Here is a 27,980-nt window from a genome sequence, read left to right on the forward strand (position 1 = left end):
GGGCGTCGTCGTGACTTTATCACGACGTCTACCGAAACAAAACAAAAGAAAACAAAACAAAACAAAATAAAAAATACAAAACATAAACAGGAAGTTCGGTGCGTTTCTAACTTCCAACCAGGAACCGCCTCCTCCTCCTCACCTCCGTGACGTCACGGCCCCGCCCCCTCCGGGTCCCGCCGCCGGCGCGCGTCCGCTCGCGCGCAGCGGGGGGGAAAGCAGCCGCAGCTGTCCGAGCGCGAGCCGCCGCACCATGTCTCGAGCTCCGGAGCACGTGAGCAGGCTCACCGAGAGCACCTACAAGGTGAGATATTATTAATATTATTATTAATTTTTTTTATTATAATTATTATGAGATGTACGCGCTTCGCACAGACACTTTGGTTCACTTTTATTGTTTTAATTTTATATCTGTATTTTCCGTGTACGCGTATGTCGAGGAAGGCGCCTCAAATAAAACATTATTATTATTACTATTATTATTATTATAATTATTATTATTATTATTATCGCGTTTTTTTAACTTTCTGATTATCGATCCGCCGGACCAATAAATTCTTTTATAAAAAAAAAAAAACAACTTGTGTATCAATCGCAAATCCGTCCTGTGACGTCAGAGACCGAGTGTCAAGTGAGGAGGGAAAGTGGCTGTCAGGATGACAGGGGATCATCCTGCAGGAACACGTGGCCTGAGAGATCTGATCAATAGGCTTGTGATTGATTACCTTTAATCCAATCTCGTCCTGATTAATCCAATCAGCGTGACAACCCCCCACCCCCGCCCTTGATTCCTGTCTGTGACAGTATGTACTTCGAGGACGCGGTACAAATATGAAATAATATTTTAACAGCTGGATTTTCTTTGATTCGGTATCATAGACACTCCCTGTGTGTGTGTGTGTGTGTGTGTGTGTCTGTGTGTGTGTGTGTGTGTTCACAGTTTGCCTCAGTATCAGCCGGAAAAGCGAAAGACAAGGAAACCTGTTTGTTTTTTTCTCGGTTCCACGGTCATACCTTACCCCCATTGTTCCGTGGAGGGTGTGCCGTTGGGGGGCAGAGACCGGGAGGTGGGGCGGCGCTTGATTGTTGAGTTATTTCAATAGGGAGTGGAAAAGCGAGGCGGGTGGGGTTGTTGTGGCGGCGTGGTCCGTGTTGGGACTTTGCTCCCCGGCAGGAGCTGTCAAGTTAAAGATTGAACCTTTTATTGTTCTCGGATGACTCTATTTATAGTGTTTTTTTCACGTGTCTCCCCGCACCCGCCCCTGTGAGAAAAAAAAAAAATGTCGATGTTTGGTGTGACTTTTCCCATTCGACTCCCCCCAGAATGTTATGGAGCAGTTCAACCCGGGCCTGAGGAATCTGGTCAACCTCGGGAAGAGCTATGAGAAATCCGTCACAGGTACAAAGCACAGCACCCCAAAACACATCACGTGAATCCCTATCAATTATCAATAACATCCGATCATCGTGTATCCCCCCCCCCCTCCCCCGCCTGCAGCGATGACCGTTGCTGGGAAGCTGTATTTCGACGCCGTCTATAAGATCGGAGAGAACGCAGCCGTGTCTCCAGTGTCCAGGGAACTGGGTGAGTACGGTTCGAATCGAACACCTGCGAAGGGTCAACTTCCCGTGCAGTGGGTTTTTAAAAGCCACTTATATGGTTTCATCACGTTGCGGTTTCAACACTCGCACACATACTGGCGTGCCAAGCGCTGAGTGGGCCGTCTGGACCCGCCCGAGGGGTTCGCTGTCCTGCCCGAGGACACTTTGGCGTCAACCTAAGTACCATTGACCTCCATTGGAGGGCATAAGTCTGGGTTTACACCTCCAGAATTTGGAAAAGACTCGCTCATTTCACTCCAGATCACATCTGAAGACTAGTTTAAGTCTCTGTCTGGTCGCAGACTAAAGACTGAGCAACTTCCATCTAAAGACTTTGCACAGATTTTGAAAACACTCGTGGAAAACTAGAACTCCACTCTTTTCCCAGGAGGTTTCCTGTTTCCGGCTTTGTGGGAATTCATCTATCGGTTGCTGATTTAGTCTTTACAGCGCAAAGACTTGCAATAATATCACATTTGATAGTCGTAAACCCAAGACAGGGCAAAGACTGAGCTACCACTGCGCTAAGACTGTAAGACTACCAGCTGACACTTAAGACTCCCCTATGACTCTAAAAATTTCCTTCTGACTTCCAGTTTTAAGTCTGCGACTGGCATAAACTGCGCCCCCCTCCAAAAAAAGAAAATTACTGAGAAATCCAGCAGCGTGCAAAACTAATGCAAGATTCTGACGTTCGTATGAAACAGATTTAATGTTTTTTGTCTTCGGATAAGGCGCCTTGGCAGATCACGGCACGCTACAAAAAGAGAGAAAGAACCGAGCAAATTCCGCCGCTTGTGATTGTGACCTCAAAACCATCAAGGTGTGTTTCTGCACCACTTTGGCAAACCAGGAATAGCAGTGCTAAACCCCGACATCAGTCAGGATGAGCTGTCATGTGTCTGACAGCTCAAAAGGAATTCACATTGAATTCAACGCCGGCATGAAATGAAATTCCCACAACGTGAAACCAGGTCATTTTTTTTATATAAAAGAAATGTTAAGAAATGCGTATTTTGAATGAGAAACATTGAATTCTTCTGGTTTTCTTGACTTGACGGGTGTTGCATTTTCTTCTCAAACACGCCCACCCATCCCTGTCATTTCTATTGCGATGTTTTTAAAGAAATTGATTTTTTTTTTTTTGTTTGGCAAGATTTGGATCCCAAAAAAAAAAAAAAAAAAAATCAATACCACTTGTGTATTTGTTGGTTACAGGTCAGTTTACAGAAGGATAAAAACTGCCAAAGGCTGGTTTGGCTTGAACTGAGGGAATAAAATACACAAAATAAGGTGGTAAAGTTTCCTAAAAGTTACATAATAAAAAAAAAGTATCACAAGCAAAAACAGAGCAGCTTTGGAGATGCCTTTATGCTAAGCTAATCCGCTACAGGTGTCTGCTTGAAATTTATCACGCTCACAAGAGAGATGGATCAGATGTGAGCGGCGCTGGTGTTTACATCAACACGTGCTAGCAATTCTACAAATCGCAAAAGCCGGGGTGGCTGGTGACGCAAACATCTGGAAACAACATGAACGGAAGGCCGTCTGGCGGTGAAATGTTATTGTTTCGCGCCGTCCGGCTCGCGCCGATCGCACGGCTTCCTCCTCGCTGTCCGGCTGCCGCCAAGACCGTGAAGGTTGCTTTCCATCCATCCTGTGACTCATCCCCCAATTATTCTATTACAGCTAAAATTCCGAGCTGACCCACTTTGTCCGCAGGGGGAAGGGGTGGGGGAGAGGCGGGGCAGGGGTTAAATTCATGCTGTGTCACGCTGTAATGCAGGTGTGTGTGTGTGTGTGTGTGTGTGCTTTCACTTTTAGAAAGGAAACATCTGAATGATGGAAAATCTGTCGTATCTCCCATGCATTCATTATCCATACAGGTTGCAGCTGATAACCATTCACATGCAACACATTCACATGCAACCGTTCATCCTCTCATTCACAAGACGTATAGATTTACAACCATTCACGTGTTTCGCAAATTCGGACTCTTCCGTGAAGTCCGCCACGCTAATCACTGCGTCTGCCTTCGGCTGATACCGGTCCTCTATAAATAAGACCCTCTTCCACAGATGGCGGTCGCAGATGTTGACGGCAGAGAGGGATTTATGAGAAATTATTTGTCAGTATTTTTTGTTTTGCTCTCAAAAAGTTGGCACGTGGGAATCGATAAACATGAAGGCAAAGTAAGACATAAAAAAACAGCGGTAATTGTGAATTGTCCATTGATGAAACTGACATTATATACATTTATCCCCACTAGAAGTTCCAAATTCCTACCTCGGATGGATAAATGAGTTAGACCGAAGCCCTACACTCTGAGCTTTCACTCAAAATGACTATCCTACACATACATCATTAAAAAAAAAGCGACAATCAATCTTGTGCGTCGGAAAAATCTCATCTGCAACCCCGGACGCCACTCGTAACTCGCCGGTAATAAACCGCAATATGACGGCCGTAACAGTTGACGACTCGCAAGCCACTTTTGCGGGTCAGTCGTTTGGCGAGATGATGGCGTAACGTGACATTTGCACTGCGGGGCGAGGTGTCGCATTTTATGTTTACGGCATTAACAAGCCTTGTAAATACAAATTGGATGGCGTCATGCCTGGCCTCGGGAGCGGATCACCTCGCCCGGCAGGAAAAGCATTCAAACCGAAGCGTCAACAAGGACGGGAATCTTTCCCGTAACCGTGATGCAAGGGGTTTTGAAATAGTCATTTTAAGCTGCGTGCCCTGACGTGGAAATGAATGGGATGAATGTTCTCATGTCGCAAGGTCTAAAAAAGAAAAAAAGTCCGGTAGGACAAAAGGCACAAGGAGACGCGGTCATTCTTCGACAGCCCGGACTAGTTGACGTCGAGACGGCGTGCGGAAAAAGCACAGGGCAAACACGCCGAATAAACAGACGGAGCCCAGAAGGACCGTCTTCCCAGCAGTGGTTCCCTCATCCTCGTCCTCCGCCTGCTTTATTAAAACCCACTGCCTGCCAGGCTCCCGCTGAACTGTAATTACAGATTTATAAGACGTTTTTTTTTCTTCTTTGAACTGAATCCGCCGTTCTACGCGGGATCCGCGGCCAATAATATTCCTTAAAAAAAAAAAAAAAACAAAACGTCAGGAATTATAGTCTGATTAGATTAAAACGCCGTTACGCCTCGTCTGCTCCAAGCTCTCGCGTCACTGCGGTCGACAGATATTTGCAGAAAGCCACCGCAGGCTCTCGCTGCTTTTCCGAAATCAACAAGTTTTAGTTGTTGAAACAAAGAATACATCCGGGATAAAAGAATATTCCTCGATGAGCCCAGGATTTAGAGGTTTATATATCGTAAATATCGCCGACTGAATATCACAGATCAGTTTCCGGCTGATTTTATGGCTGTTTTCTTTGTTTATTGAAGGAGCTGTTTCTTGCTAATACACTGATTCAGAATCCCCATGATTCATCATGAGTTGGCTTCGGCAAAGTCGATATTTTGTTAATATCCGGCCCGCCCATGGGAACGGGTCGAAAAAGAAATAATTCCAACCAAAATGGTGTATTTGTTGCTGCAACCTTTGGGGTAAATAAAACTTGCGTTTGTTTTAGTAGTATTTTTATATTTTAGTATTTTCTTTCAGTTTCAAGTTGCTTTGTGCACGTCGCTCCATGATAATCACTCTGAATTGTTATTTTCTGGATTGACTTAACGATAAGCTGCGCTCTTTGGAATTGCGAAGTGAAGAAACACGTGCAAACAGGTCAGAACGGGTGGAGAAAAGTGTATCAGCAAGAATGCAAAGAAAAGGTGGAGGAGATGAGAAGACATTGACACGGAGCTCGGGGCCGCAGAGATGAAGATGTGAAGCTTCTCTCTGGTGTTCGACGGACGGAGACGACAAGGGTTGAGTCCGATAAAGTCCGACCGAGATGGTTTGGACAGAGGAGAGATAGTGAAGATCTGTGTAGAAGGATGCTGAGGTTGGAGGAAGACCAGAGAGGAGATGAATGAATGGAGGGAAAGAGGACATGAAGCTGGGAGAAGATAAAGATGGTTTTGCTGACGGCAGATGATTGGCTGCAGGGACCCCCGATGGGTGTAGCCTAAAGGAGAAAAACAATTTAAGGGCAAATTGTTTTGCCATTGTGTTCTGAATATATCCTGCCATCTGTAAATAGAGGTTTTGTTGCAGCAGCAGGTCAAACAGCTTTATATATATCTATGTGTGTGTGTGTGTGTGTGTATTATATATAAATCTCATTTCTAAGAGTGGGAGCATTCAGAAACTTCCTGTGCATAAGTGGACTCCACAGGGAGCTGCTATTTTACTCTGAAAAGCAGCGGGTATTTAAAGACTGAAAATGTTGCAGTAGAAAGAATAGCGCGGCCCCACACCTCTTCCCCCTTTTCTCTCGTCCAGCTTCGGCAGAAATTGTTTTTTTTTTTTTCATATTGAGGCAAACAGTCGGCATGAGAAAATACCGTAATTTCCAGACTATAGGCCGCTGTTTTTTTCACACGCTTTGAACACTGCTGCTTAAACACTGACGCGTCCAATTTATGGATTTTTTAGGGGGGGGGGCTTACGAGCTTCATGCCGCCAAAACGTTTATCCTCGTCACATCGGACCAATGAAATTCTGAGGCCGTTCGATTCCAACACCGAAGAAGACGACTTTAACGGTTTTAGTGCGCGGGAGGAAGACCGAGATAGCGATGGGCTGGAGTAGGACAAAGCGGGGATAGAAAATGGATTGACTTTTCTTTGTGTAAATTATTGTAAATGTTTTTCATCAGCCGTGTTACAGGCACCTTTCAGGAAAAAAAAAAAAAAAAAAAGCATTTCCGGTTCGTATTTGTGGATGTTACCGCTATATATTCAAATAAAAGTAAAAAAAAATGTTTAAGTGTAACATCTTTCAGTGTAAATATCTCACTTTACAACGTGGACACCTGCAGCTTACAGACAAGCGCGGCCTATAAATGTCCATATTTATTTCGATGGTTATTTTATATTATATTCAGGTTGGCTCAATAGTCCGGAAATTACGGTAAATGTAGCGTCAGCCGAAGCTCCCCCCTCTAAGAGATTGAATAGAGGCGACCCCGAGAGTTTTTTCCGTTTGTCCAGAAAGCGTCAGTAACAGGTCGCTTGTGTCGACTTGGATGAGCTTGACGTTCATCAAAATGAGCGGGCTGCTGCTGCGACGACGCAAAGATCCAATACGGTTCTTCAAGAAGTCCTTCCTTCGACCTCAGCGTTGTTTATCTCAGAGCAAGAATGACGCTAAAAGTCGAGCAACCAGTTGACGTTTGCGGCTTCCGATGAGGAGCTCAAGTTTTGATAGGCGTCTTGTAAGAATTAATTAGCACGTCTTCTTTAAGTCTTCTTGATAGATTGGAAAAACACAACGGCTTTACTTGTTTACATGACGTGTCTCTTGGGATCCGTCCCAGGTTTCTTAGCGGTTCGGTGCAGCGTTTCCTCTCCTTGCTCACGGGGAATGTCGGCGTTTTTTCTGCAGATCGTCTGGAAAGGGCGAGGAGCCGCTCTACATGCAAAAATGTCACGGGACAGCTCTGCTGTGATTTGGCGCCGTGTAAATAACATCTGACGTGATGTGACTTGACGTATCATCAAAATACCTTTGCTCTTGCTGTCACCGCGCGTCGCAGCAGGCAGGAGCTCAGGCGGACTCGGAGGCCAAAGCCAGACCCCGGAGCTAAAAAACAACGGTTGACTTTCTCGCCATTGAAGTGACTCCGTGCATCAGAAATGATCACAATGCATCTTCATTATGTGTTTTATGCACGGACGGCTGGGATGCGACGAGCCAGCCATGTCACCCACGGCGACAACGGCGAAACTTTTTATGGTGAACTCGATAGACAGGTCGGTCATAACCGTTCCTCCAGAATGTGGGGTTGTCCGCGCACTTTGCATGCCATCTACGTTGCCTCCTTTATCGCCTCTATCGTGCGTTTTATCACAAAATTGACAAAATTGTCATGTTGATTACTTATGACACGCAGCCGTCTAAGCTCTGTGCGGTCTGGGATGTCTGGCATCCTCGGACAAATTGTACATAATTGCTTTAACAAAGCATGCAATTGTCTATTTCAATATGTTGTTCAAGAGCATCCGGCCCTGTTTATGATGTGAATTCATGATTTATAGTCACTATATGTAAAGGTCGTATCTATTGCTATTTTTAGTTCTTAATATGTATGTAATGTAATCTAAAACAACGATCTAGTGCAAAAAAAATGCAATAAATACACACAACGTCTACATATGCAACGTACTCGGTCCGAATATTTTGAAACGAGCCTTACTGAGTTTAGGTGTTGCTGTCGGGAAAGTGAACTTGTGCCTTTTTGGAACAAACCAAAAGCCTTCTGACAGTTTTACTGTCAAACTTTCAAATCCTCTCAAACAGGATTTGATAAAGGGGACTCGTGTTCCCCCAATACGACACTCACTTTGGCTGAAAACTTTTTTCAAAACGCATTTGCAGAGCTGGGGCAGAAAATCCCATGCTGGGCCACCATTGTTTGGCTCCATGCAAACATTGCGGAATATGTATTAATCTACCCTCTCGGGTCGGGTGCCGGGAAAAAATTATTTTTCTTTGTGGATTGAGTAACATGTCAGCCAAAGGGCCAACGGTATGCGAAACTTATTTTACCATTAAAAAATGAGTTGGCAGAGTTTTTGCTTAGCTATGCTAACAGTTTCTCCTGGCTACGGCTCCAATTTACTGAGCTGACATCGGACCACTATTCATTTTCATATCTGGACAGGTACACGGGGAAGTACATTTCTCAAAATGACTGGCTCATTTTTGCACATGACCTGTTTTTTCATCTTAGCGGCGCAAGCATTTTGTCGCAGGACCGTGAAGTGTAGAGTTACCTATCAGGTCACCGCACAGGCACGTCTTGTTTCACAAAAGCAGTCCCGGAAAATAAAGACACTGAGCCGGGCGGAGGTTTGCTTTCAGCGGCTCCGCTCATTGTTCGTTCAGTTTTGACTCTTGTGTCGTCACACCCCGCTTCTCTTTGAATGACCCCTGCAGACGGCGGTCACTCGCATTTTTGCATCCGGCACTGAACCAAGAGCTCTCCAGTACACCGGGACCTCTGCGGACTCACCGCTCAATAAACCGTGACACCAGACCATCTAAAATCCCGTCACACTCGCAAATACGCCATGATTCTACCCGCCTCTTCCTTTGCTCGCTAAGCAGTCCGAACAGTTTCGAAATCACTGTAAACTGAACCAAAACCTTATAATTTGAATAATTTTTTTTTCAATACCAAACAGTGATCCGTTGGCAACACCTTGCGCGGACCTCTGCTTGTCCTTTCAGAAAAAAATGAGACGTTCTGTGCGCGATGGCAGCCCATCATTCTAAGTTAGAGGCGCTGTCACAACTATTGATCTGCAGGGCACACAGTAAAACTCGCTGAATGACAGTAGCGGCTCATATCACCGAACAATTAGAAAAGTCATTAAGACCACAAAAGGCATCTTTAAATCATTGTTAGTGCGATATATGGATCATCAATTCTCCAGCGGGCAAATTTGATTGCCGCCGATAATTGCCGTCCAAAGTTTACCCCGAACTATTGTCAAGTCAGACTTTATTTATATGGCGCCAAATCACACACAGCTGTGGAGCAAGTCTGGAGCAACGTCTTTGAGATAAATCACAGAAACCCAACATCTACCCAGTGAGCGAGCATTTGGCAACAAAGAAACTTTGCCTTTTACAGAGCAGAAACGCCTTCCGCCTCGACCCAACGGGCACAGATGATCTCTTACTAATAATAGCAGTAGCGCAAACATACAATATGCACAGTCCTTCACGCACTTGGTTCGATTTGCAGGTTTCGTAACATTTGTATCGCACGGCTGTGATGAAAATGTGTTTTGTCCGAAGTTCAGCTTTTTTAGCGGTCGGACAGCTCAGCACTTTGTGGAGTTTGTGCGAAGAAATCAGTGTTTTTTCACCAAACGATTGAATCTCAGGGCTTATTTGTATGTTTTCTCACCTGCCCGGTTAAGACCGGGGGAATCGAACGTCGATGTGTTTTTCTTCCCCCCGCGCACTGTATATTTGGGCAGGTGTGGAAAAAAAAAAAAAAGAGCAGACGGGAACAACCAGATCGAGGACTAGTTGAAATTGTGTTCTTGTTAGTTTGCGACGTGAACGCGATGTACCGCTTCGAACCCGATCCAACCGGTAGGAACTTCCGTCGCCGATCGGCCCCTGCAAACACCAAGTGTGATATTAACTTGTGAAGAACATCCAGTCTGTCGCACCTACTAATTGGCGTAAAGTTTTCAACCGATACCAACTCAGCTATTGCCGTTCAGCAGCCTCTTCTTTAATTTCAGTCACAGAAAGTTCTCCTGAGCAGTCGCTGGTTGCCTCAGTCCACGCTAGGCGATGAACTAACCAATCATTGAGATCCGCATCCTGTTGGAAGTCACTTAGTCGTCACTTGTTTGAGGGAAGTCTAGTCACCATTCGTCAGAGCGTTGGGTCCTGACTCACCATTTCTCTCGTTTCCGTCACCCGCAACGCTTGCTTTGACAAGCCCGTCGATGCATGTCATCCCAAAAAAACGAGAGAAAACTTGAAGCGTAGGAAGGATTATCAGCGGTGGTGGTGGTAACATTTACCCCAACAGCGTTATCTCCCACTGCAGTCTCCTTATCTGATACTAAACAGGCATCAGCTGCAGTTGCACGGGGCATTTCAGCCATAAATGATGTCACCTGTGAAGAATGTGAAAGGTGTTGTTCTGTTTCTATAAACAATCCTCTAAAATCGAGCAGAATCTTGAAAAGCAAAGGCCGATAGCAAAAAAAAAACAAAACAAAACAAAAAAAAAAAAGCCAAGGGTATTATCTATTTAATTCTATTATTTACACTTTACTATCAATCTGGCACTTGTACAAGCGCATCGTGGCAAAAAGGGGTCAAAGTTCTTGTTTATTCGATGAGTCCGTCTGCATGCGTGCTGAACTCGACGTCAGCCGGGCGTGTGCGGGATCGGCCAATGTATGAGTAAATAGCCGAACTATTTACAATAATGAATCATAAACCGTGAGATGAATCAAAGATGTTCGCGTCGGGCCGGTATCTCGCACGCGGTCCGCGCCTAACGACACTAACATCCCCGTCACCCTTTTGTTTTCCATTTAAAGTCGCTCTGGTGCGATTAGATTATCGCGGAAAGCCTCGTATTTGAGCGACAAATACATCGCAGATAAGATCCCAAGTGATAAAGTCCAGCTCGATCCTGCGGATGCTAAAAGTTCTTCCCCCGTCACTTGAACTTGCGCTAAAGAGGATCTCGCGAGCTTCTCGGGCGTCTTTCCACGATGTGCGTGATTTACCCTCCTCCGATTCATGCGACACATTCACGCTCCGGACCCAGAATAACAAGTTGCCTTATCTCGCTGTGGCATTTACTCTCCCTCAAGAAGCAAGTTTTCACACCTTGTTAACACCCAAAGTGAAACCTGCAGGTGCACAACGGCCTCTTTGAACCCCCCCCGCCCCCGGTCCTCTCCCGGCCTGCGCGCAGGCTGTTGTTGGGGCTGTACAAACAGCCCGGCGCCCGGCGCCGCCCCTCCCTTTCCGAGCACAAAGGCAGCATTTACCAGTACGTTCTGGTGACCTTCAGAGGGCAATGTTGTTGTAGCTGCCCGTTGGATCGCAGAAGTACAGCTCTGTATCAGCAGGTCATTACGTTTGTTTGCTTAGAGTACGGGGGGGGCGAGGGGGGGGGGGATGTCAGGTGTCGGCTCAGACGTGCGCGCTCATTTCCCATTTATGGCTATTCATGTAGGGGGGGGGGGGGGTTGACTTCCAGAGGTCCCGAAAAAATTCGATACTTTGGCGTTCTCTCTGGCGTTAAGGTGATCAACTTCTTGCCGGCAGCTTCGCTGTGGCTATTTTCCGTGATTGTGAAATCGTCCGTCGTAAGTTTCCCCGGGTTTTCAGCGGGCCGCGTTGTCCTATAGTAAACCTTGAGTCTAGATTTCGCCCCATTGTGATAGAGGTAGCGCTATAAACTGCTTAGCTACGATTGTCCACTACTGTTTACAGTATTGACTGACTGCCATTGTCTCATGTCATACGCCGCTCTGTTGTCTGTGAATGGAGACTGTTCTGTATCCGACCGCACAATACCAGAACCTTTCATAGAGATTACTTATTGACAGCTGTTCAAATACTGAAAGGAGATAAGTCATCTCTTTATAAAGATGCGGGTCCCGTTAAAAACTAAAAAAAACACGTGAATTTCGTTGCTGGTCTTTCATATAAATATGCTTTTTGCATCATGTCGAGTTTCCTCTCCAACGTTAAGTCAAAAATGTCTTTATCTACTGTCGTAATTACCGCCTTGATTTACTAAAGACCGGTCGTGGTTTCTGTCTAGGTGTGGTCTTGATGGAGATCGCGGAGGCCCACAGGAACGTCCACATCGAACTGGAGGAAAACGTGAGTTGCCGTGAAATCCCGAAAACGACGCTCGGGGCTCGACCTCGGGGTCCAGCGCTAAACTCAAAAATAGCACAGTATGTACCAAGGTGAGCAGAGCGGCTTAGCGGAAAAGAGGATTCCTTGGCCTCAGCATATCTGTAATCAATCATGAGTTTCCAAATTCGGGGTCAGCGGGGTTATTCGTTCATTAACATTCTGAGAATATCCCGCGGGGACTTCTTAACTCACACTTAAAACTATTCCAGCGAGGTGTTTTCGTTCTTGGAGTCACTGGAAGAACGTTCTCGGTGCCGCTCGAGGAAATGTTCAAAAGCATGAGCAAAAAAAAAACATCCGCGCTAACTCGGGAGGTGTCGATCTTGTTGATGGGTGTTACTCTTTCCCGTCGAGGGTGCGATCGGCCGATCCCGCAAAATAAATGAGTAATAACTGGCTCTTAGAGATAAGGGACTTTCAGTAAAAAAAACTGACAGGGCAATCAATGCGGCCGGTCTCAGTATTAACTCTCTCTTCGTGCATGGCGTAATAATGAAATAATACCAGATGCACGTTGAAAACAGCTGCATCTAGAACAAGATGGACTGAAAGCATCCCTGCAGCATCTGATGGATATTTCTATTCATTCACTGCCATTCTGTGACTCCAGGATATTTCACCTTCGGAGAGACCCCATCTCCCTTTTTGATAACGGCTCTGAAATAACTTTGAAATCTCTTTACCGCAACCTACTTTTAAATTCAAGGGGGAAAAAAAAAGATTTATCCCAAATATTGAGACATTTTCAAGAATGCCACCGGGAGAACCTGCAGCTAAATAAGAAGCGATACGGGTTTTAATCAGGGCGCTAAGGAGCACGACGAACCGGCTCCTTAGATAATCACCACTGCAATCAGCTGATATTTTTTTGGCTAATATAGGAAGTGCGTTCACCAGATACAGGGATGAGAAACGGGCATGTTCAATCAGTGCTACGAGTGCGCGGCGAACGGGCGCAGCGCGCTTAGGCGTGATCAAGCCCACCGGGGTGGAATTGAACGAGAAACGTTGAAATAGCAGAGCGTTAAATATTAAATAAGATTTAATAACTCGCTGTTTACCAGGAAGGAGGTGCAGCACCTAAAAACTGGAGATGACTCAGTGCTACATCATGGGAGTCACTGCTTATGATTATGGCGTTGTGCAACTCACCCACGAGCCATGCGTCAATAAATCAGATAAAAAAAATAGATATTAAAATGAGAAATAAAAGCACGACTCTGAAGTTAACTGGCGAAGTGTTATGAATTGTATGATTTTTTTTATTTTTTTTTGGAGAAAAAGTTAAATCTTCCAGGGTTAACATGCAAATAATAGAGCACCACGCTGTCTTCACGACCTTTTAAACCTCTATTTTACAAGTTTAAAAATATGGTATTACAACATCATTCTTGCTCCTTGTTGCCCCGGAGTAAAATACCACAAATACCTGCAAAGTGACCCGTGGCACGGCGGAGGCCGTGACTGAAATGCAGAACGCCGGATTCTGAAAGCAATGTGTAAGCCACCGGCTGCGCGTGTTACAGCGTCACCGCTGCGATCCTGCACTGACGGCAGAGAGGAAACTTGTAAATCTTTAACTTTCAAAAGGCCGATAACGGCTCCCTGTCGCGTAGCTCTCAAAAACCCATTATGGTGTGTGCCATCGGGTCTCTCGCGATGCAGCCCATGAGAATTAAGCGGCAGCGTGTGCAGAACATCTAACTCATGCTGTAGAGCATCTGATGCTGCGACCGTTGTGATGAGTGCATTTTCCCCTTTCCTGCAGTTCAAGAGGTTCCACAAAGAGGTTATTACCGAACTGGAGAAGAAGACGGAACAGGATGTTAAATACATGACCGTAAGTGGTTCCATCTATCTGTTGATTCTTTTTATGATGATAATCATAATAATTATATAATAAATCATAATGATTGTTATGAATTATTAGCATTGTTATTATTATTATTATTATCATTATCATTGATAGTTATAATAATTATAAATAATCATTTATTATAATTTAATAATTATCATTATAAAAAGAATAATGTTTGTTATGAATTATTAGATCATTATTATTTGTATTATTATTATGGATAGTTATAATAACAACAATTATTATTATTATAAATTATTATTATTGATAGTCATGATAATAATAATCATAATGAAAATAAATATTTTATGATCTGTATAATAATTATTATTATACAAACAGTGTTGTTATGACTTATTATTATTATTATTATTAGATTGTTGTTATTATCATTGATAGTAAAAATAATAATTATTATTATTATAAATTATTATTATTATCATTATTATTATTATTTTATTATCATTATTATTATTATAAATTATTATTATATTATTATTATTATTGTTGTTTGTTTGCATATTTTAAGGACAAAGCACTTATTTACAACAACATTTTAGTAAGTTATTTTTCATATATGAAATTATATTACATGACATATGATATGAAAAAAGGCGAACACAGGTTCATTCTTCGATCATTTGAGTGATTTATGAGCACACCTTCTGCTACTACTTTTTGCACTCGGGTATGGAGCAAAATAATCCATTTTTAAACAACTTGCAATCAAACTCGGATTTGAGCAGGTGGATTGTCAGCCGAGATCGTTTCCGCTAATGGTGACGCGATCCTGTTTGACAGTTTAGATGTGGTGTCACTAGGGAAAGCTCTTTCTCAGTGCTAAAAAAAAACAAAAAACCTAGTTTTGGTGCAGTTTCCACAAACGAAGCTGCACCGGTGCCAAATATTAGCGGGTATTTTGGAGTCAGCGTGTATCTAATCTGACTAGCGTCACGTCGCTTCGTGTCGTCACCTGACGCTTTGTGCTCGTGGACCGCAGGCCACCTTCAAGCGCTATCAGTCGGAGCACAAGCTGAAGCAGGACTCGCTGGAGCGCTCGCAGACCGACCTGAAGAAGCTCAGGAGGAAAAGCCAAGGCAAACACTCGTCCAAGTACGAGGTCAAAGAGAACGAGGTGAGACGAAGTGCACGCCTGCGTCCGTCTGATTCTTTCCATCTTCTCAGACGTGTCTTTTGTAAAGTATAATCCATTTTAAAAAAGTACCATGAAAATCCCTTCACCTTGGGGAAGTTTATAGGCCTTAGAATAAACCTATTTTTATTGTGTACAAGCTATTTCACTGAAAGTGTAAATTTACGCTGTTAAGTCAGATGTGGACTCGGTCGGTGACTTTCATGGGACAGATAAGACTGGTTGTCACGGAAATGCAGATGATACATACTTTTATGTTTTCCACACACCATGCGGGCTTCCTAAATTAAATTAAATTAAATTAAACCTGCTTCTAGTCAGGTTTAATTTAGGCACCCATTTTGACCGAGGTTATCCGTGTAGAAATTAGGTTATTTAATCCAAATCTCGAGCAAGTATAAAACTATTTTAGTCCATGCCTGAGAAATAAATGTGATTTAGTCACCTTTAGAGCTCAAAGAGCCATTTGGAGCCGTTTCCCAACAGAACGCAACCCTTTTGAAATCTAAAATGAATTATCAAGGCATATAATGTTAATGTTTTTTGCCTTTACGCAACGTATACACAAAATATGTATTGCATTTATTTAAAATCAATGAACAACTGCAAAGAAAACGAGATGACATTTCCGCATGCAACAAAACATTTTGAACAAAATACTCGATGTCTATTTGAGTTCTTATATTTATAAAAAAAAAAAAAAAAAAAAAGGCCGAACTTGAACCAAAAATGTCATCCTCTCTCTTTTACCAGCAGGTCCAGTCGCTTATTAAGATCGACAAAAAAAAACAAAAACAAAACACGTTTTATATAGATGTTACAAGATGATATTCAAATTTAAAATGAACCAACTAAAATAAAATGCATTTTAATTAAATACTCACAGGGAGCTGCATCAAAGGGATCAAAGAGCCGCGGGTTTTCGACCCCTGGGCTAGAAATAGGGCGTAAACCCTGAACACGAACCAAAACCTCGACGATAACCATCTGAAAGCCCACATTTAAATCACAAACGCCGCAAAACCACAAACATTCCCACCTGAGTGAGCAGCCATGACCTTTCCGTGACTTTGAATTTTATCCGTCGTGCCTTTGCTTTGGTAAATTTCAGCTCAATGGAGCTGAGTTTTAAGGTTTACAACATCGAGTGTATTTCCAGATCGCCGTAACAAACTGCGTACTCGCCGTCCAACAACACGGACTGTGATTTGTTTTGCAAATCGATGCGGCGAGATGAGCGCGGTAAAGGAGGGGCCGGGCAATAAATCCTCGGCGTCTGTCGTTTTTTTTGTTTATCGATCGCCTTCGTGGCTTTCGCTTTCGACGACGGGTCAGATCGGGGACTTGCGTTAAGAGGATTAAGACATGAAACTGAAAAGTCAAGAGGCGATTCCGGGCCGTAAAAAAAGCGCAGGAGGATTTTTTTATGGGGTCGATTTCCAAGTTTTCGCTGCGTGCCAGAACTTTCCGGCCACACCTGGTATCGGTACGATTATAATTGCCTCTGGAGGGAACCCGTTAAAAGTCACTCACGGAAAAAAAAAACAAAAAAACGTCTTTTTATCAGAGCGGCGCTTTAATGGAGAGCACTTTCTAATAATCATACTGCTCAACGCTGTTTTCTGCTCCCCCGCCTCTTGGTCGAGAGTCTTGCTAAATTGAAAATGCCGTGAAAATGAAGAGCTCTGATTCAGCGTCTGACAGACTATCGAAGAGGGAGAGCGTGTGTGTGTGTGTGTGTGTGTGTGTGTGTGTGAGAGAAAATGGGGCCAGGCAGTCGAAGAGGGTCTTTGACAGAGCTCTCGGAGAGAGGCTGCTTTCACGTCACCATGACAGCCCGGGGAAGATGGAAAGGAAAAGCCGAGTGTGGGCGCTGAAGAAAGGACAGAGGGGAGGCTGCAAAGTCATTTAAAGTTTGATTTGCCTGGTATTAAATCCGGCCTATCGTCTCCGCTTCATGAAAAGTGGAATCCTTCTCGCCCCATCCTGAGCTAATTTGACCCGATCGCGAAGATGATATTAGCCTCCCCTCCCCCACCGACGTTACGCCTCGTGTAAATTCACTTTTTTTATAATAGCAACCTTTCATTTTGTCAAAGTTGAGCCGCCGCCCGATTACAACCATTCATTTTATTGCTCTTTGAAACTCAACTTCTGACCTCCTCGCTGACCTTGGTGTCACTCCCTCCGCAGTGCATGGAGACCATCTCGTCCCGTCAGATGGACATGCAGAAGTTCATCGCCGACGGCTGCAGAGAGGCTCTGCTGGAAGAAAAGCGACGCTTCTGCTTCCTGGCAGACAAGCACTGCATGTTTTCCTACCAAATAAGCAACTACCATGAAAAGGTAAGGAACGCGATGAAATAGGGTTCTTTGTTTCACAGATAGGGCGCAAAGCAAAAGCAATACAAGTGTGGGTTAGATCAGGGGTCGGCAACCTTTAACACCCAAAGAGCCATTTGGACGCGGTTTCCTCGAAAAAAAAAAACACTGGGAGCCGCAATTACTTTTTGACGTCTAAAATAAAGGTACCGCTGTATATATTGCTTTTTATTACCTTTACACTTTGTATAAACAAGCGTGTCGTGTGTTGCTTCTGAAATTCACAAAGCATTACGGAGAAAATTAAATTTTATTTATGTAATGAACTCATTTTGAGCTTTGGGCTTTCAGAGCGTGCAGCGGAGCCTTGACCTGAATTTTAAAAATAAATCGGGAAAAAAAATCACTGTGTCGGTAAACAATAAAAAATAAGTATTTGCAAAATATCTTCATAAATATTTATTTTACCTGGTTTATGGGACTTCTGATCCTGAACTTCTGCGCACAGCATCCGCAAATCGGGACTTTACCGACTTTACCGGGTCTACCGGCTTCCGCGAGTGTGACGTTATTTTGAGCGGCGGAAAATAATAAATATAATTTATTTAATATGTCAAGATCACAATAATCTTCCAACTTAGAACTAAAAGTTAAAAAAAGGAATTAACACAAATGAAATAAACTCAAATTAAATATTCCAAATCTATTTTCCCAAGCCAACTGATTTGTTTTTGACCTGCGAAGGCACCGTTCCGGACGTCATGATTGTTGATCGCGAATTAATGGAAAACGTCGTTCTTGATCTCGCTAAGGCAGAAATCCTTTCGATATTCGTTGTCATTGTCTAATGCAGCTGCTGAAATGTAGCTTCGAGCTCATCAGAATTACAGATTTTTACTTTATTTCTTCCGGACTTGAATGGAAGTGTGGCTCGATTGTCCACCATCGTCTCCGATACTTCTTGTCAAGGACTGCGATCGCAATACGACACTGTACCGCCGTGTCTTTTCTGTGTAGCTGAGGTAAAACAATTTTTCATTAGCAGTCAGAGCATAAAAGGGCCTGTCAGTACATCCCAAACAGGAAGAATTATATGAATCGGTTTAGCGCTGCGCCTGAAAAAAAAAAAAAAAAAAAAAACCCCACTCACTTCGGTCCATCCAGCTGAATAGCAAAGTCAACCGTGTCAAAGTGACATCGAGGAAAACCGAAACAAAAGTTTCGTCGAAGTGGTTGTCTAAGCGCTGCGTTGGAAAAATTGCTCCGAATCAAGAAGACGCGAAATCGCCGAAAGAAAACCTTTTGTTAAACGGACAGCGGCTGGGGGCGGTAATCCAGCATAACCTGACTCATATAGATGAGTGACATGATTTGCGGTATCTTTCTCCCCCTGGTGTTTCCAGGCCAAAGAGATGCTGGCAGTGAAGCTCCCAAGCTGGCAGGAAAAGTGCTGCGACATCACCAAGGTGCCGGACAGGGTGATGACCATGATAGATGAGCTCTCCACCACGCCGGAACAATCGCCGCGTATCGAACGCTACAACACGGTGAGAGTCGGGCGTTCGCGTGGTTGCTCGATCGGACGACAGCTGGCGCAGAAACGCGTCTCGAGCGCGAGATAAGGTCGCGTATCGGACGGTTGTCGTGCGGGTTTATCTTATCTTGTTTCCAGCTGTTTTTCTCAGTGCAACTTCAAGATAAACAGAAAAAAAAAACCTGGTGCGGATAGACATTTGTAAACTGTTTGATGGCTTTCACCGAACGCTAAGTTGTTTACATATTTGAGGGATGCTGATTTAAATACTGATTTTCACGTCACCCCTATGTGCTTAAGCCAGTTGGGCAAACTACGGCCTGCGGGCCACATCCGACCCGTTTGGCTTTTTAATCCGGCCCGCCAAAGATCGGTGCAGAATTCATACTTGGCGTAAATGATTGGATCAATGAAGAGGAGATTATTTCATTTTTGGAGCTACTTGAGAACACTTGAGACTTTTCTTGAACTGTATGGCACAGATTTGCTTTGTGATTTAGCCTTTACTGTGGAAACACTGACACACATGAACCAGCTGGACGTGAAGCTACTAGGGAAAAAATGGACGCGACCGTCAGAGCCTTCGAAACCAAGCCGGTTTCATTTTCAAAGCAAATGTCAGATGTCTGATATGTACTGTTAACAAATGCATTTTTTTTTTTTTTAATATTATTGTATCTTGTCGTGACCTGGCCTGTCTGTCAAATTTTAAGTCAATGCCCCTGAGCCAGAAAGTGCGCCCACCCCTGGCTTAAGCACTTGTTGATCTGAAACGCTTCGGCATTGTATTTAGCGCCACTCACTTTAGCGCGCGCTCATCAAGTTTTTTGCGTCTCGTCAGAACAACCTGGAGTCTGGGGTCCCGCCGCCAGCGCCGCCGCTCAAGGCCCAGATCAGTCCGCTGGCTAATATGTTCAACCCAGAGCTCAGATCTCCGCTAACCTCCTCTTCAGATCACAACTCCGGTAAGTCTGGCTTTCCGAGACACGCGTTTCTTGAGAAACCGCATCGCCCCGTACAGGCTAAGCTCAAAAAAGTGAATATGGATCAACAAGAGAATGAGTTTACGCCTCGCCTTCATTGGAAACCCAAACACCTCGCGCTTAGTTTACACCGTCTATTAGACATTATATCCATAACATGTGTAATCTGTGATCTCTATTTGGGGTATCCGTCGTTCTCAGACCGGGGCAGCCTCGGAGAGGGCAGCCTGTCCAGGTCCACCTCCCAGTCGTCGGGTCTCAACGTGGTCAGGAAGTCTCGCGTTCGGACAATCTTTCCCCACACGGCGGGCAACAACGACACGCTCCTCAGCTTCGACGACGGCGACATCATCACCCTGTTTGTTCACGAGGAAAAAGATGGCTGGCTTTACGGAGAGCTGGAGAGGACACGGCAGTGAGTGACGATTACATAAACCTAAATTCCAGAACTAATCCTTGTTTACGTCTTCAGGTTGGGATGAATTGGCAACAGACAGACAGTTTCTATCTTTTCACGCTATAGATATCTTATCAGTCCGTCAGACATTTGAAAAAATATACTAGAAATAAAAGGTACTTTTGCCTGAGGTGCGAGAGATCCGCCTTCAAGGAGTTGTAGGTGATTCATGTTTTACTTCTGGCTCTCCGCACCAGTGGAAATGTACCTTTGTACCGGCATGCAGCGGCACATACTTACGTTTTTCACATTTCTGAGGTGGCTATACAAGTTTTTGTTTTCATAATATTTCGTCTTGCTGATACAACGTGCTTTGAAATCCAGAAGCATGTCGAGCGTGTTCAACATGACGCTTGCAAAAGCCCGACCCTTCTCGCTCTGCTGCACCATCAAGGTGTATCCAAACAAGGAATCTCTGTCTTTCATTAGCCGTTCGCTCGCTGCCTCCGCGTTACCTGCGCGAATCGGCCAATGAAATTCACGCGTTTCACGACATAAAATCATGCGTATGAAAGCTGGTGTGTCTCGGCAGTTAAAACGCATCGAGTCTGCATCTGCGATCATCCCCTGGAGAGCTCAGCCTGGACTGATTCTGCAGGCAAAAATATTGCAAAATGACGCGTCTGGTCTTGCCTTATTATTTAATTCCCATCTGTGCAGCCCCCCCGAACCCCCCATTAATGCACGCTTCTTTATTCACTGATCCCCATTAACACCCACTAATTTAAGAGCCATAAAAATCCAGAAATAAGACATAGAAAACTTGTTAATTTTGTGTGTGTGTGTGTGTGTGTTATTTCCATTTTGCATTTGAGGAGCTGTAATGCATTCAGTTTCTCGAGAAGAGAACACGTTGTGATCCATCACAGGACACTGTTTCTTAGCAACAAATCCATTGCGATGGCCCGACCGGCAATCTTTTTCTCCGAAAACGTGACTCGGAGACGACGTCAGAGTCTTACGGAGCAAAATCTCTCTGTCAGTCATGGATTTAACATCGGCTACGCGCATCGCAGGCGAGCACGGTGTCAACAGCGGCGGTTCTTGACTAATAACAGGTTTCCCTTTTGTCCGGAAGAGACTCTGAAGAGGTTTCACACGAGGTGAAGAGCAAACCATCAGTCACCGCATGCCTGAACTGAATAACGCCACCGCTGACATTTCTGCTCCACGTTCTTGCTTTTCTTTCGATGCCGAATCGAGCTATCAGCTCTGAAAAAGCCCACGTCGAACGTCACGCTACTTTTATCGTAGTATCATGCGAAGACCGGCGGCTTTCGGAAGCATCTCCTCCACCTTGGCATTTTCTGTCTTCCTTGAGACGTCATAACACAAAGGGCGAAGTTGTGTGTGACGGTAACCATGGTGGAGTTTCCTTAAATGGTTCCCAAGAACAAAAGCGTTCTGTGCTGGCGTGACAAATCAAATGTCTTTCGTGAAATGGGTGTGTTGGCTGTTGACTTTGGTTTTTAATGGTATTTCGTTAAACAAACAACCATAAATGAGAAGACGACAGAACAACGAAAGCTACTTTATCATTCGTTTTCAAGCAGTCTAATTTTGAGAATTAAAAGTACATCTGAAAATAAGTAGATGAATAAAGTGCGGTGATTATTTATTTGTGAGGTAACATATTATTTACCTTTTTTTTTTACAGCACCCTCCTCACAGCTACATTACATATCGCGATCAATGATGAGCCTCTGTTTGCAAAATGCTGATTCAAATATCGGTTTGTTGAAGTTTAAATGTCATAACATCATGAAATTTTACACATGACTATGTGTTAAGGTTAGTTGTGTTCACGGGAACGGAACAGTTACGCGCAACAGTTTCCACTTCCGAGTCGATCAACTAATCTCTCTCTCTCTCTCTTGCGTCAGGCGGGGCTGGTTTCCCTCGTCATACTGCAGACCTTATGAGTCTGCGTTATCAAATAGGTAAGAAAAGATGGCAGCGCACCAGGTAATAAGCCCCGTTGTCTTGTGCCGCCACTCAAACTCCGTATCGTGCTTTGCAGCAGCAACGTTGGCACGCCGGTGCGCAGCCGGAGCGTGGTCAGCCTGCCCGAGCAGGAGGAGGAGGAGCCGGTCTTGCTGCCGCCGGCGGACTACTGCGATGACGTCCCCTCCGGCACAGCGGCCCCGTCGCCTCAAAACACAGTCAGTACCAGAACCTTGTTTACCGACACGCCGGCCGATTTCCGAGATCTAACCGGCCCGAAATACAAAGACGAAGCCCTTCGTATACGTTAAAAAAAAAAAAAAAAAAAATCTTTTGACGCGTCCATTTATGGGCTTGGAGACAGACGACAGAATAAAATAGCGCCTTCGATATAAACATCGGCGATTACAGATGGAGACGAGATAAGCGGCCTCCGGTTAAATGATCTGTTATTGTACGTTTTGAAACGCCTCCCCTCCCTTCCAAGGACATTTGCAAAACGGGAGGTCAAAAAATTAGGTTTTGGAAAGCAAAAAGACAAAAAAACGATCAAAAGGCAAAAAAAAAAAAAAAAAAAAAAAAAGGAAAGGATGTTTAAAACGGGAATAATCGGTGAACGGGCGAATTTTTTTCCCCTCTCAGTGCAGGTTATTGGCTTTCCTGCAGTAACCTATTGCTCGAGGCATAAAGTCCCCTCTGTGGAAGCTTTTCACATTTTCTTTTACAGACGCTTTAAATCATATTCATAGCTTGGAAATACAGTCGAATAACTGCCTAGCGGTTATCCTTTACATTTTAAAACTGGTACGCGGCACACTGAATAGAACAGATGCACAGAGATACACCACAGCCATTAGTTCGGTTCGATGCCACATTAAGTTTAAATACTGAACTTGAAGTTTTTTTGCTGTTTCAGTAGACATATTTAACATAGAGTACTTTTGAGATATTTCTCCTAAATTGGCTGAGCGTCTACAAAGTCCCACATGCCTTGTATTGGTATCTTTATTGCTTTATTTGTTGCATACGTCATACCAACTCCGCGAAGAGGCCGTAATTCTGACTAAAATGTTTATTTTTTTTCACGCTTCATCATTCGTGCCAAGAAAACAGACGCTCTTAATTCCTCTAACTAGTCATGTGAAAAAAGCTCCCGCTCGGCTTTTGCAAAATGAAAAAGAGTGATCTGACGATGAGGAGGACATTAAACCAGGAAACCGAGGACAAGAGGTTACACACACAATTTCAGTTTGTGGTGCGTCAGCTGATCCGGAGCGCAGTCACTCCCCCCCCATCGCTTTCCTCTCCGCTGCCTTCGCACTGCGTGTCCTCCCGAGTTGCCCTTCCAGGGTTTCGCCGTGAAATACAACGTCGGGGAAGCACGCCGTAGGAATGGCGGTGCTTCCCGGATTTCCTTTTTTTTTCCCCCCTCATTTCATCCTCGCACATCCCGAGGTCTATTTCTTCGGGCTTCAGCAATCATTAGCCTGCGGGTCAAAGGTTAACCATAGGTTTCTTAACAGGACGGAAAAGAGGACCTTGTCCCGGTTTGTTTACCAGACTTCCTATTAAACCCTGCGTTTTTTGACTACTACTTGTTACGGGGTATCTCACATTCAGATATGCGCCTATATTTTAGAATAATGTTTTCACATCTCTTTCATTAGGCTGATGTTAAAGACAATTTTTAATATCATTATCCCCCGGGATGCTTTCCACAACTAATGGCATGGACGAGCACTGAGTTTTAATGCGATTTTCCGGGGAGGACTAAGTAGCATTATAGATTTTACATTGATTTATGCAAAAGCGGTGAATGTGGAAAAAGTGGCCGGGTAAAGTCGCAGCTGCCTCTTGAGTTAAGGGCGGATTCGTTTTGACGAGCGCCGCCCGGCTCTGCACGAAAATTATAACGCGCATTTCCTCTCATTGAGTAATAAACGGGTGATACTGCGCTGTAACTGGGACGGCCGCTATATGTTAGCAGATGCTCAGGAGACGCAGATGCAAAGCCGAACCTTACGATTCACTTGGTCGCGAGCCGTAACTCCGGCCCATCGCTGCAGATTGTATCCATTGTTTTTGAATTGATGAAATTCTCTTGTTCTTTGCGGAGAGTGGGGGATGCAAAAAGTGTGAAACTGCCAATCAGAGAATTGGAGAGTTAAGGCTCAAATAGGAAGCTATGTTACAATGCCTTCATGCATTTAATATGCAAACTATGTTACATTCTGCTGAAATAAAAGTTAGATATTTTATAATTCGATTCAACTGCTTAGTATTTTTTGTAAGTCACACTTCATCTCTGACTCTTAAGAGATATTTATAAGAACTTGGTCACCTAAGTTGCCCTCAAGGCACGCAGCTCAGGTATTTATGTTCCTCTTTATCATCCTGAGAATCACTTTTCTCGGCTAAGGGAATAAGCATAGTGTCCTCTCGCAGGCCTTTCTGGATTATCTAGATTCCAGACTTGGTAAGATTGAGTCTGCATGTCAACACACTAACTATTCATGGGGAGCGGGGATAATAAAGTTGATGACAAATCTAATCTAACCAGTTGAACCACACAAGATCCCTAAGGGTTTTTCCTGTCTTTTTTTTTTTTTTTTTTATCATCACAGCAGGTTTCTTTAGTCAACGGGATTGGAAAAGCTCCTTTTCTTGGGTGAGTAACCAAAAAAAAAAAAAAAAAAAAGCTCTCACACAGATTCTATCATATGTTGGCTGGTTGAAATACGTTTGGGGAGTTCACGTGAGCGTTATCAACCCCGCAGCGGAGGAAATCCATTTGCCACGGTGAAGCTGAGACCCACTGTCACAAATGATAGATCTGCACCGGTCATCTAAGCGAGAGCGGGAGGAGGAGGAGGACGCACAGCTGCCGAGCCTCCGTGGGCATCGTGCAACTTGGGACCCTTGCAACTCAGCCGATACCACACCGACCCGACGTCTCACCAGCCTGCATGCATTTCTGTCTGTCTGTGTTTTACTATACCAGTGTTTAGTGTAGCATCTAGGGCTGGGCCATATGGGAAAAAAAAAAAAACAGGAGTATTACGTTTCACAATTAGAAGCCCCTTCATAGCTTTTGATATTCCACATACCCGCTATGGGTTAGAAAAATCACATCTCAGCTACAGAGTGTGTCTCAAGTACTTTAATATACCTATATTTGAATACTGTTGAAATGCTGCATTCCGCAACCAACTAGCGTTTAGACAAACGGCATCACTAATCTGTGGAAAATGAGATTTAAATCACGAAAAACTACAAATCAACAAATCTTTTGGTACATTGTTATTTCCATGCAACTCCTTTTCATTTCAAGCTGATTTTAATGCAATTTTGTAGCAATTGATAAAGTTTCCTCATGATTTTCAGTCACTTTCTTCCTGAATGCACACACACGATACTCTATTCCAGCCACATTATATTTGATATATTACCCAGCAGTAGTGGATCACAGAAACAACTCCACAGTGAGCAAACATTTTGAATTTCAAATCAAATGTTTGGGCTTTTTCACGAATGTGTGTTGAATTCAAAAGTAATATGTATATATAACTCTTAGGTGATTCCCCTTAATATTCTCATCAACACCACCAAGCCTTTTGTCAAACAACTGAATGTGTAGAGGAGAAAATAGAAGCCTTAAAAAGTAGATAATTATAAACCTGATCTGTAGGTGTATTGGGTCAGAGGTGCCTTCAGCTAAAAGCTAACCATGACACGCTAACCTGCGCCCATTCACATTGCTAATTGAACAAAAGATAGCTTGCAGTTGCCTTAGCAGGTTTAGCATGTTAGCATGCTAACAACACAGAATGTTGATAGAAGCCAAAGTATTGGATCGTTCTATAATCAATACATGTATTACCCAGACCAATGCAAGCTATTTGTAAGCATTAAAAGAAACAGTGAGAAAAATCTGAATTATTCGGAAGTTTCTGCCAAACCATTTCGTACACGTAGCCTATCTTGTGTTAGCTTAGCTTAAATGTATCCTACCGTAGCAGAGTAAAGTGTTAAGTCCATTTGTTAAGATCAGCTTTGCTGATTTAAGGATATAAAACTGCCTTCAACTCATATCCATTTATTCAGGATTAGAACAAGATAGCCAGTCATGTCGGAGTGTCAAATAAAATGATGCAAAACAAAATCAAACTAAATCCCAATGACTGTCAGGTGGAATAGTGTCATAAATATATTTTCCAGCTTCCTTGTGCTGCAGTCGGTGCAGTGGTTTAATGAAGATTGAAATAACATTCGCCCGGTACTGTTGAGACTCACCAGTACTCCGGCTGTCTTCCTGACTTGCCAAAACACAGCATATTGCTATTTCTATTTTTAATATCATAATTTTTTTTTTTTTTTTTGTCTTTCTTTTTAAGAGGCTTTGTGTTATGGAGAGGCTGTGAGAATGAAGGGAGAGTGCCGTGTTGGGAAAAGGGTTTGTCATTTTAATGATGGCAAAACAGTTCGTCACTGTCGATAACAAGGATATATATTTATACTCAGTAAGTTTGTATGAGATATTTAAATAAAATGTGTGTACAAATGTCCAGTCTGTGAAGGTGGCCCTTTGAATACAATGCTCAACCTTTAGCCCAGGACCCCACGCTGATTTTTGACTTGACTGCAAGTACTGTGCTTCAAATGGGTTCCATCTGATGAGGGACGACTTTACACTCCTCGTGGTTTCACTGTTGTGTAGTGCGGATTGTGCACAATGCAGAGATGATGCAAAAATGGATACATACCTTCTTTGACGTTTGCATCGTACGTGGATATGTTGTCAACGTTTGAAATATTGCATATCTTGTGAGGAAATTGAGGTTTTTGCCATGTTTTTGCTTTACAGAATGTGTATTGTATGACGAGGAACTGACCATCATGACATAGTTATCAACATGCTTCCTTCAGTGCGTAACCCTGCCACTGTGTTGATGGTGTAGTCTCTTTTTTTTTCCTCAATAAAACACAATACAGTCTGTATTCGTGCCTTGAGTTTAATCCTCTCTCTCACGTTTTCACACTTTCCATTACTACAGATGGTTATAAAGAAAGCAATTATACAAGTTTAACTTCCTGTTTACACAACGCAGACTGTCATTGTAGCAGTCAAATGTGACAAAAACAAGCTCAAGTCATGATATGGTACACCACAATGTAAAAACGAAAGCAGATATTCCAATAAGAATGAGGAAGCTTCAGGAAAAGGCAGCCTAACACTACAGAAAGAAATAACCAGGATCAGCTGCACACTGACAGACACAGAATCATTGATCAGTGAAAAATTCATTTCCTGTAAAGACCACAGATGAAAAGAAAATCTATAATACCCACAATCATCATGCTTATAATTTTAATAACCACTCTGTATTTGTCACTGTATTATGTCCTTGCAAAGCTAAAAATACCAAAGGTCCCATTGCAAACCTACATCGCCTTCTAATGGACAAAACAGGCAACTGCATGATATTATATTTTTGCAAAGCCTTACATACAGACGCACATGTTTTACACAAAATATATGCCTCAAGTCATTAAAATTCTATGAGTGACAGATCAAA

The 27,980-nt window shown here is 43.6% G+C and overlaps 1 protein-coding gene across 2 annotated transcripts; it reads left to right on the top strand.

Annotated features, from left to right (window-relative positions):
• The first annotated feature begins 185 nt into the window (after nucleotides 1–185).
• Nucleotides 186–27,400, top strand: baiap2l1a (BAR/IMD domain containing adaptor protein 2 like 1a). 2 transcript variants are annotated; one of them, XM_086140303.1, is made up of 14 exons: nucleotides 186–304; nucleotides 1,324–1,399; nucleotides 1,499–1,585; nucleotides 12,053–12,114; nucleotides 13,922–13,993; nucleotides 15,012–15,146; nucleotides 17,358–17,510; nucleotides 18,890–19,033; nucleotides 19,862–19,985; nucleotides 20,205–20,418; nucleotides 22,344–22,400; nucleotides 22,481–22,622; nucleotides 25,029–25,072; nucleotides 25,182–27,400. In XM_086140303.1, exons 1-14 carry the CDS (start codon nucleotides 254–256, stop codon nucleotides 25,252–25,254), a joined length of 1,434 nt encoding a protein of 477 aa, XP_085996429.1. In that variant the 5' UTR covers nucleotides 186–253; the 3' UTR covers nucleotides 25,255–27,400. The 2 variants fall into 2 exon arrangements, with proteins under 2 accessions (XP_085996429.1, XP_085996430.1); XM_086140304.1 differs by having other exon boundaries at nucleotides 25,032–25,072.
• Nucleotides 27,401–27,980: the final 580 nt, after the last annotated feature.

The sequence above is a fragment of the Fistularia commersonii genome, chromosome 33, assembly GCF_037954325.1.
Source record: "Fistularia commersonii isolate RoL2024-O1a breed Wild chromosome 33, RoL_Fcom_v1.0, whole genome shotgun sequence".
NCBI classification, from domain to species: domain Eukaryota; kingdom Metazoa; phylum Chordata; class Actinopteri; order Syngnathiformes; family Fistulariidae; genus Fistularia; species Fistularia commersonii.